The sequence below is a fragment of the Pleuronectes platessa genome, chromosome 3, assembly GCF_947347685.1.
Source record: "Pleuronectes platessa chromosome 3, fPlePla1.1, whole genome shotgun sequence".
Classification (NCBI taxonomy): Eukaryota; Metazoa; Chordata; class Actinopteri; order Pleuronectiformes; family Pleuronectidae; genus Pleuronectes; species Pleuronectes platessa.
Genome location: NC_070628.1, coordinates 27,214,476 through 27,225,342, shown reverse-complemented (window position 1 = coordinate 27,225,342; position 10,867 = coordinate 27,214,476). Strand labels below are relative to the sequence as shown.

The 10,867-nt window shown below is 42.7% G+C and overlaps 1 protein-coding gene across 4 annotated transcripts; it reads right to left on the bottom strand.

The window, feature by feature from the left end:
- Positions 1–1,903: 1,903 nt before the first annotated feature.
- On the bottom strand, positions 1,904–10,293 carry LOC128436882 (zinc finger protein Aiolos). Of its 4 annotated transcripts, none has more exons than XM_053418790.1 (8): positions 10,108–10,293; positions 9,199–9,263; positions 8,767–8,877; positions 6,448–6,837; positions 5,500–5,667; positions 5,013–5,129; positions 4,191–4,301; positions 1,904–3,041 (listed from the first exon to the last, which is right to left on the bottom strand). In XM_053418790.1, exons 2-8 carry the CDS (start codon positions 9,251–9,253, stop codon positions 2,407–2,409), a joined length of 1,587 nt encoding a protein of 528 aa, XP_053274765.1. In that variant the 5' UTR covers positions 9,254–9,263; positions 10,108–10,293; the 3' UTR covers positions 1,904–2,406. The 4 variants fall into 4 exon arrangements, with proteins under 4 accessions (XP_053274765.1, XP_053274763.1, XP_053274762.1 ...); XM_053418788.1 differs by having other exon boundaries at positions 9,199–9,266; positions 10,112–10,266; XM_053418787.1 differs by having other exon boundaries at positions 9,199–9,266; positions 10,108–10,260.
- Between the last annotated feature and the right edge of the window lie 574 nt (positions 10,294–10,867).

Sequence of the window (10,867 nt, the reverse complement as noted above, 5' to 3'; positions counted from 1 at the left end):
ACAATTCTGGATTCAGTAAGATGCACGGTTCGAATGTTACTTCTATAGCTTTGAGCAGAGCTATAGATCATTGAATATATTTGATAATGGAAATTGTAGACTCTCTTAACAAGTTGACATATTTATTGTTAGTATTGTTAGTAAGACTATTTATTTGTTAATGTTTTTAGCCTGCTGATGGGACAGGGGCTCTTCAGGGGCAGATCCCATTTCAACCTGGCCAATGTCCCCATGACCCTTTTCCCGAATCTGCCCCTGCTGGGATCCATGACTTTGAACTGAATTTGATTTCATTCCTCTCCGCATCAGGTAGAGTGGTCTTCCAGTTCAAATACATCAGCATGGATCTCAATCTGATTTTCAAGTCTAGTTGAGCCCAGTGACTCAGTCAGCAGGTGTCACCAGAAAGCTTTCAGTTTGACTTGACGCACGTCACTGTTGCATTATGACTCCTGTCTCCACTAGCTGAGTAAACTTGTCTGGCAGCAGTTTTAAGGTGGAAATGGGACACACACACACAAGCACACACACACTAGATGCATGTCTCATTCCTGTTTTTTATCTTTAGAAGTGATGTGTCAGAAACTAAGAAACCATCCTCTCTGTCCTTAAGCAGTTTTTTTTGTCCTCCTACATTACCAAGAAACCTGAGTTTAATTTTAAGAAGTACAAGCCCAATCTTACTCAACACACTCAGAAGTTATCAACCTCCTATAATTGGAAAAAGAGAAGCGGCGTGGTTGTACTTTTGAAATGGATGACTGGGCTTATTCATCTGACATATGGACATGAAGCTGTGAAGACAGTTTGCCTCTCAAGTGTCACTTCTCATCAAACCCAGAGAGAGAAAAGGGAACTGGCTCTGATGGAGAGGACAGATAGTGTGGTGGCAGCTGGATGAGGCTAACGCCCCGTTCTGGTCTGAAGGCGGCAAAGCATGACCATGTAGTCCCTGCTCTGAAATTAATGTGAAGTGCTCCCCCACACACAGGGTGACATACTGACATGATCCGTTAATGGCTCGTCAGAACCATAGACTGTAGGTCAGGACCCACGTGTTCGCCAAATTGCTCCGATTCACTCAGAACAGAGGGATGAAGCTGTGAATGGGGGGTTTCACACTGACGATAGATTTCACCTTCATTGTGCCCTCGCTCAGATGAATACTCACGTGTAGTTTTACTGGCAGACATCTTACTATCCACTGTGTGGGTGGGGTGAGAGCTCAGTGGGAGAGTGAAACTATCATTTCTTTTGCATATTTTCTCATTGTGCTTTCCTATAGCTTGCAGTACCGCACTTCCTCCAGCAGATGTATACTGCCGCGATCTACTAAAGTGTATTTCCTCCAATTAAATATAGAAGAAACAGTGAGAACTTATTCCGTGATGAAATTGAGAGTCCGATAATAGAGGCATGTGTCATAGGATATTTCAGGGCAGGTAAATACATAGATACAGTGGGAGAATGGTAGATCAACTTCTTTGTTACTGATTTAATGCAACATAACAGCTTTAACCTGCCGTCAAATCCATCTCCAGGTGATCTACAATATCTTTCATTTAATTTAGAACCGCCTTGACTTTTATTTATAACCCATTGGCTCTGTCTTTATGAGATACTTTGTAGTTTTGAACTTTCTAAGTCGGATCTACACTCACATCTCCGTTTAAGTGTGACAAAAATGTCTCTGCAAAACTATGAGCCATTTCTGACAAGCAGTGCTAAAAGAGTAAAATATTCAGGAGTGAGAAACCAACACATGGTGCAGAGCGAGGTGTCTTTTGAAGCCGTGAACTGCACTTCTCTCAAAACCACAGCCTGAAAGGAGACATGTGACCTTCTAGATAATAGGATTTTTTTCCCTCTGCAGTCTTGAATTGACACTTCAACAAGGTGCAGGTCTGCGTGTGACAACGAGCAAAAGAGGCTCTCTTTTATTTGTACGTCTTTAAAGAGATAACAGGAAAACCAACAGCAGATACACAAGAAATGCATTCATCTGTGCTACTTTGTTGAACATTTAGATGAATGTGACGTATTGTTATATGTATGTTATATAAACAGAGGCGTCCGTAGGGAAGAGAATATGTATGAAAGGGAGGTAGAATAACTCCTGCATAAACATTTTACAGGTCATTTTTATGGTGTCAGTGTGACTAAGATCACTTTGAAACCAATCATACTCCCATAACGTTTCTCCTAAGATCTCCCTCTAACACACACACACACACACTGACACACACTGACACACAGTGACACACACTGACACACACACACACATTAAAGACAGTTGCTACTTCATGCTTTTTTTATATTTAAAACAACCAGCTACAAGTAAATCGGTGTCTAAGCTTGTGTGCATGTGTGTGCCTGTGCAAGCATGAACATCAGTATGAATAAAAGTTACTTCAATTCTAAGCGGTGCTCGCCACGGGCTATGTGTGAAGAGAACTCGTAACGGTCCTGGCTGCGGTGGCCACACACATTGCACTCAAGCGGGTCGCGGAAGCCGTGGCATCCCATGTGGATGGTGAACATGACATAGTCCAGGAAAATCACCCTGCAGTGGCTGCAGGGGTAAGCTGCCCCCGTTCCTGCCTCCCCCTCAGCCCGGGCCGCTCGCAAGGCCTCCAGTGGTGACAAGGGGATGGACTGGGCATGTGGGTGAGGGACGCCGTTCTGGCGGTTCAGCCCCCCCAGCAGGTGTCCTAGGCTGTACATGACGGGCTGGGTCATTTGGGAGCTGTCATTGTGGAATGAGTCCATGCAAAGGGGTTGCTGGGCGTTGTGATGGAGGCCCAGGAGGGACATGCCCATCTTGTGGCCGTTGGTGAGGCCCAGATGGTTGATGTCATTGCGACCTAATGGGATGGGGTAGGGCCTGTGGGAGGGAGCCGCGTCGCCGTCTGGGCCTGTGAGGATTGGTTGTTGCTGATGTTGGCCGTCGGGCCCCGGAGATCCTCCCGGAGGGTCCTTGACATCAGTTTGGTGGACCAGCTCCCTGTTAAAGCTCAGGTCCAGGCAGACACCATTGTCGCCTACACCAGTAACACGAGAACAAAGACTCAACAAGAGAGGCTTTCACATACCACACACTGTTTGTAATACAGCAGAGCAATAGCACAGGCAGCATGCAGAAGTTAGGAAAAGTCGAAAAGAAACCTTTAAGGGACTCTAAAGGGTCAGTGAGAAAATGTGCATCCCTCCACCCAGGCAACAAAAGGGAAAACCTACACCATGACCTGAAATGCAGCACGTCCACAGGACAAAAGAGCATCCTGAGCCAGCAGCAGAAGTTGGAGGACGACACAAGGCTGAAAGGAAGCAGACGACGCAGATGAACAGACAGGCACCTGCTCACGTTTCTCGCCTCATGCCTTTTCTCTCTCTCTCTCTGCGGTTGCAGAAATGACTTCTCTCACTCCCTGTGGTTGTCATATTGAAAGATCTCACTTCATTTGTCAACCTGATGGAGAGGAGCAGGAGGGTTTTGCACAAACGCCCTCATCTGCAAGTAGCTTGGGGCTTGATTGTGTCAGTTGGGCTTAAACCAAAAAGGTGAAAGCCACCTATTGAAAAGCATTGTGTTGTGTGTGACCAACTGTAAAGTTTGGGAAATCACTGTGCCATGTCAGCCATTTACCGAAACTGATCTATTTTTATTATCCTAGATGCAATCAAAACTTGCAAAGTGAGAAAAATGATGTTTCGAGTATGAGTGTCTCTTTTCTCATGTATTCATTTAACCATGCATGTTTACAAATACCCACCTATGACACAAATCTGGTAACGAATTGAGGGCAGTGGAGACCATTCTGTGATGTGTGCAGGTATGAGGCAACTGCTCTGCCCTCAATTCCTGTTTGACAAGAGATGAAAGCCAGCAGACACAAACAAACAAGTAGCTCAGACAGACAACTTGAAATAATCTACAAAACATGAATTCTGCCTTGTTAAGCATAAATGCGAGCAAAAAGCACAAATGTTACATTTAATTCCAAAGGACAGTTGCATATTATAGCAGTAACAGCTCTTTGATTTCGAAATATAGATGTCCATAATCACTAGCAATTAAGTAACCCTATAAATTCAACTACAACTGAAGGCTTTCATAATATTCTGTTTAAATCTAAAGTAAAACTGTCAGCCTGTTTAAAATGATGTGTTGTGACTTGAGCTGCTCTTACCGGTGAACTTCTGTGGCATCGAACTCTTTCGTTTGGCTACGTTGCTGGCGAGCCTGTCGAGCAGCAGAGCACGCTCAGTGCCCATCTGATTCCTGGATGTGTGGCTGTCCTCTGCTTGACGACAAAAGAGTGGATGAGTAGGTGCAAGAAGGAAAGAAGTAGAGCTCTTCTCAGTGAAACAGTGTCCCGGGTGACGAAGTGCAAGGAGCAGCTACTGTTCACCTTTCAAAGCAGAGTCACCGGGCAGAACCAGATAATAATCTAAGATCAGATTCCTGGTGCTGTTTTACGTCACCGGTGCAGGAGAGGTGACCACAGGATGAGGATGTACTCCTTCACCACTGCGGCACTATAAGAAATAAACCTACAACATTTGTTGACCACAGAAGCAGAGCATCGAGGGTGTCACGCAACTGTGCCAATGTCCTTCCAATACGTGAGGACGTGTCTCTGGGGAAGTTACACATGGAGGGGGTAGTCTTGTGTGTACGTGTGTTTGGTGGCTGGTATAAAGCCGTACATGTTTAGCTTCCCCTTAGTTGCCACAGACATGTAAAGTGGGCTTCACAGCACTCTGACTCCACACCACAGCAGCCGTATCCTATTTAGCTGTAATGATGGGGTAACCACTATAAACTCATTAATTTAATGAGGCTATAAAAACAGGAACTGTTAGCAATAACATCTTTAACTATGCGCCTGTTGCATATTCACATGTGTGACCACCGTGCGTTGGTCTGATTACACGTGTGCGTGTGTGAACAGTGTGAACCTGCACATGTTGGAGCTGTGAAGATGTTTCTGTGTGGGATGGCTACTCACCTCTCTCAGCGGGGCCTTTGCTCTGAATGTACACATGGCACCTTTCTCTGTGTTCTTCAAGAGAGCTGCGCTGCTTGTAGCTGCGACTGCAGTGGTTGCACTTAAAGGGCTTTTCCACTGCAAGCAGGGGTTTCAGTTAATCACTAAGACATGAAACATCTAAGTGGTACACAGAGTATTATTTCCTTAAGTACTGGGTTTCATACAAAACTGATGATGTACATTACTAGAGACCGTGCGGCATGTCTGCAGGTATAACACATGAACTGAAACTGAATGAGTAAGATGTCATATGTAATGTGTGCAGCAGTGTGAGAGTGCACGGCAGGATGTTACTGGAAAAGCCATGCCAGCTCAGCAGGCCTCGTGTGTTCAGATTCGAAAACAGAGAGAAATCAACCAATGTGAGTCTGTACACAGGTGCATACAGTAAAATTGCATATCAGCTTCACATGAGTAGATGAGCGTGCGTGTGGCTGGCTGGTACCAGAATGGGTGCGCAGGTGCCCGCTCAGAGCGTCGCGTCGACGGCAGGCGTAGCTGCACATGGGGCATTTGAAAGGCTTCTCCCCGGAGTGCAGTTTGATGTGGCGAAGCAGGTTTCCCTTCTGGGTAAAGGAGGCCCCGCACTGGGTGCAGTGGAATGGTCTCTCACCTGAAGGAAGAACCATGAAACAACCCTTCACATTTCACATTAGAACATCAGATTAACTTTTTGACACATTCTGATTTCACATGACATTTTGAGAATTGTAAACTGCCTGTGCTTGCAGATTTGTGGAGCAGTGGATTATTGCTGAACAACACACTGATGAGGTGGTCACAGCTTCAGAAGTTGACATTTTTTGATGGCTTATATATATATATATATATATACAATTATATTTTCTATATATGTTTGTAAATTAGCAAGTCTTTTAAAGCTAAACTTTAATCACAAATATGTTTCCAGTGTGACTGGAATGAATTGCAAAAAACAGAATCCTTCACCATCTTTGAAAAGGGAACAAGGCAACATCCACTTTGAAAGTCAGAAACCTAGAAACAAGGTTCTCATGACTGAAACCACACACATACCAAGAATATTGTGCAGTTGACTTCGATGTTGAAAACATGGCCACATGAGTTTTACATTCTACAACTTTACTCTGAACCCAGTGCACATTATTTGTCATACTGTTGCTGTGGTCAAATTATTTATTGCATGTGCTTTTATATCTGAACAATAATAGAGGCCATTTCAAAACCTCTAGCTGCTGCTCTGGTAAGGAGATGTGCGTCATGTTCGATGCAGACTTGCGTGTTCTTCATCATAGTTACTCAATCAAACATTTTGTCCATGTCGATACAAGCCACTATCTCCCAATCAACAGTGCGATCGTTGCACAACAGTTGTATTTTAGGTCAGATGTTGTGGCTGTGTTCCTGTGCTTACCCGTGTGGCTGCGTTTGTGCACCAGCAGTACGTTGATGCTGACGCAGGACAGGCCACAGATGTCACAGTTGAGCTTGCCTGGTGCCTGAATGCGGGGCCCCTCTGCAGACTCTTCTGCTGCGTGGGCGTCTTGCAGGGCCGTGCTGTCGTAACGTGAGTAGTCCACCAGCGACAGGTCCTGCGGCTCATTCAGGGCATCACCCTCTTCATCCCCGTCCCCCTCCCTCTCCTCATCATTGTCGTCCTCTGTCCTTTCCTCATCAAGTCCTTCCTCCATGCCGTCCTCACTGGCCCCCTCTGCTTCCTCTTTTGGTACAATCTGTCTTTCTTTTTCAGCCTTGAGATACTGCTCGTTATCTTCCATTTCCTCTGCCTCAGTTTTTATCGCACCTACAGAGGAAGCAAGGAGAAGCAAAGAAAATAAAGAAGCAGTTGATCTTTATACATATTAAATAACTGGAACATTGTTATTAAAAAGGACAGATTTACAGGGAGATGACACATGTTGTAATGTACAGTACCAACACTGTACGACAGTTTAACAAATAAACATTATTATTTTTTAAATCTATTTCTAATACTGTACAGTTAGTTAAGCGTCTTCAGGTAAATTTGTGATATTGGGCTATGAAATTAAAATGTTTATTTTCAAATAAGGGGCTGAATGAGGTTGATGAGAATTCAAGCAGAAAGTGATGTCCTCACTTCTACATGTGTATTTATAACTGACAGAACGACATTAGTGCGAGCATATCTCCTAAGTGTGGGTAGCTTTATTGGGCCAATGTATAGTGTCACAGAGAGATTTAGAAGATGCTTGAGATAAGGGGAAGGCATTTCCTCTGAAACACAGAAACTACAACCAAGGCAGGAGATACACAGCACGCCTTTAAAAAGAGATTTCAGAATGATTGTTGAAAGCCTCTATTACAGTGGCTGGAAAACATCCAACAAAGTGTTATATCTCTGCAGAGCACCAATCTGCTGTCATTTAAACAGCTTGCAAGGAGATTCCTGTTCTTTTCCTTGACCTTTTCCTCAGCTACAGACAACTGCAGGTCAGAACGCCACACCACCCAAGTTCTGCCCAGCTGTATGCATACCTCTCAGCATCACATGACATGCTGACATGCAGGGTCCTGAGCGCCTGGTTTGCAGGACCTCTCACCTAACCACTTGCTAAGTGTCAACCAACCCCCAGTGTGCTGAGTTCCATCCAGAAACCACACTGTGGTCTTGGCGGTGACTGGTGATGGGCTGAAGAGCAGCGCCCTGTATTGTGGAAGGCGTAAAGAGGTGCTATGGAAACTTTGTACACTTAGAGCGCCGAGAGGCCCAATATAGAGTCCAGAGTCTCAGAGCAGTGAACCGCAGGCAGCGCATCAGATGTAGAGCGGGCTTTAGGAAGTGCACCGAGTAAGGCACATGGGTAGCAGTCGCAAATAAATCCTAAAGCTGTCTGTGACACTTTTTTTTTACTTGACAAAGGCCAGCTGGGCTGAAATAAATCATGATGTTTAAAACAAGGTGGTCACACTAAGAAATTTAAAAATCTCCCCGCTTGATGAGGGGCTACACTGCAGAGAGTCTATGAAGAAATTGTATAGAACATTATACGTTAGAATGATATGATATAATCTAGATATAAGTTCTATATAATAGCACAGTGATAAACCCAGACCTCGGCTGAGCTGGCTCCCATGTCACAGCTCTCCAGCCAAAAGTGAGGAAAACAGATGATACCAAATACTGAGAAACCTGGTTTACTGGTTTCTCAGTAACCAGTAGTTACTGGTTTACTGGTTTAATGCAAATCAGTTTGCATTAAATCAAATATCATGACGACCACCAGTGCAGGTGAAAGAAAAAGCAAACCTCAGTGCAAATAGAGCGCCTCCCACCAACATGATCTTTTTTTCTGTCAAATGAGATGGATGATATACTTCAAGCTCTTGTACAACATTTGTCAGCCCTATTCAATCGATATTTTAGTATTTTCAATCCCTGTTGGATAAGAATTCCCATTGGCATCCAGTCAATTTATTTTCTCATTTAACTCAAAGAATAACACCCTCCTCCCCCACACTTGGTTTACGAAACCTTTAAAAACCCATCAGATAATGCACGGTGACCACAATAACTTATGATTTTTTATTTAAGCTCCTTTATTAAAACTAACTAAATTAGAATTTAGTCACAATGGCTAAAATCAAAAAAGAGTACAAAATGCCAATCACAAATGTATGTGTGTGTGTGTGTCTGTGTGTGTGTGTGTCTGTGTGTGTGTGTGTGTGTGTGTGTGTGTGTGTGTAAACCTACACAGATCTATCCCATCTTCCACGCACTGTATCCCATTTTCACCGTAAAAGCTGTCCTCCTTCTCTTCTTCCTCTTCCTGTGACCTCATATCTGTAGCGTCACTACAAAAGTCTGAAAAGAGACACATTTTGTGCGTGTAAATACTGACTGTTACTTGTTGTGTCATTAAGGGAATATCAAGCCAATGCACTAAGGTTTTCTTGGAATAATGGAACATTCAAATCACTTTAATGAATTAATTCGATTCATTGTGTTGGAACTCTTCTTCACCTTGCTGTTTCAAGTTCCTCCACACATACTCCTTCAGCTTTCAACACACACTACTTTCAGTACTCCCCTGTGTGCTCAGGCAGGATGGTGGCAGTTGTGGAGAAATGTGTGCAGCCTGAACATCATCACTTTCATACTAAGGACACAGAATCAGATACTCACCCATCCTGTCTCCCTCATGGGAGGCAAATTCAGGATGTTTGTCTGTGTTCATCATGAAGAAAGATCTTCTGTGGAGAGAAATCACAATATTTGACAAATGAGAATTAGTTTGGAACACAAAAAGTCAAAATTCACACCAGATTCCTTTTAATGGGACTTTTTACTAATTCTGTCATGATGCATTTTAAAACATTTAAATGTTTTTCCTTTATACATTCATAATGAGAGTTTTTTTTTTTTTTATACAATTACAATTATAACTTTTCCAATGTCCGTCTCACTTCTAAAAGCCTCCTTACTATTTCCACAAAGAATATGAAAAAATACTTGTATTGCACTTTCCCTGTTGGTTGGACGGCAGAAAGAGTAGTTAAGAGAAAAAAGAAAGTGGGTAAAGCCCATGGTTGATTGCTCGGCCATGTAACTACATTTAGCCTTATGAGAAAGACATGAAGTTCGCTGCACATGTATTTCCTGTCAGGGCTGTCACATAGGAGCAAGTGTAAAATAGCTTTCCACGCCAACAGGCAGTGAGACTCCAGTACTTAAAGGTAGCTTGAAAATATGATAAAAAGAAATACAATATACAGATGTGCATTTTTTAAATCTAAGCTTAAAAGCCCAGTATCAGTTCTCATTGATCTGATCAAATTTGACCAGTGTATGAGCACTTTTAAACTTCTAGTGCCCTACAATAAAGATTTAAAACTGTATAGTTACTCAGAGATGTTTTCAGCATTAAGAGAGCTCTAACTTTAATTACATTCAATGATGACAAAAAATGACGATAAGAAACTTTCTCACATATTTAATAAAAATGTGAGATGCAGATGTCTACATTGCAAAGTACTTTTTGGTTTAACTTTTATGTTGGAATTTCGAGTGTCAATAATGATAAAGTGATCTTACCCACTTTTTGCTCAGCACCTGGAGGAGAACCGCTCTCACAGTAGGAGATTCCAATCTCCGCCACCAGACTTTATCTGAATATGGAATAAATGCAAGGTCACTGGAGAGATCCCTTAAAGGAACAGGAACCTATTTTGAAGGAGGAGCAACAAAAACACAAAGCATGCTCATAAAGCAGAGCAGCAACACCAGCTCTTTGGATAAGTCCTTATCATTTTCATGTTAATGATGTAAATACTCATTTATTAAACACATGAAGTCTGGCGCACTAATATTATTATATTACATTTATGAGTGAAACAAAGAACGGATATTGGTAGTGATGGTTCCACATCAGTTCAGGCAGCTCACATGGCTGCTTTCTTGTTTCCATTTAAGGAGTTATTACTCCATCTTGTGGCCAAAATAAAAAGCTAGTTTCAACTTTTCGATCTCCCAATCAATAAAACAACTGGACACAATTGAAAAACCAGACACAGTTGTAGACCAGTTCTTTTGGGGGGAAAATCACTTTAATTTCTATAACTGAGGAAGTTGTGCTCTATTCAAGTGAGTTTTCTTATTTTAATTTTCTTTGGACAAAAGCATCTGTCAAATATATTGTTAATAAAATAATGTACCTGAACATGCTGCCAAATTAAGAAACATCAGCATATCTAACTAATGAGTGTTGGAGCTTTTCAGACCCAGCTCCACCAACTACCAGTCCATCATTCCTTCTATTGACTTGAAATAGACCAGTTTTAATTATTGTGAATTG

What these genes read in the sequence shown, in the direction of transcription:
- LOC128436882 (XM_053418790.1), bottom strand. Translation starts at nt 9,253, where the DNA reads ATGATGAACACAGACAAACATCCTGAATTTGCCTCCCATGAGGGAGAC. An exon ending in CCATGAGGGAGACAGGATGG is followed by an intron (nt 8,878 to 9,198) that starts GTGAGTATCTGA and finishes GTCTCTTTTCAG; the next exon opens with ACTTTTGTAGTGACGCTACA. An exon ending in GATGCCACAGAAGTTCACCG is followed by an intron (nt 3,042 to 4,190) that starts GTAAGAGCAGCT and finishes TTACTGGTGTAG; the next exon opens with GCGACAATGGTGTCTGCCTG.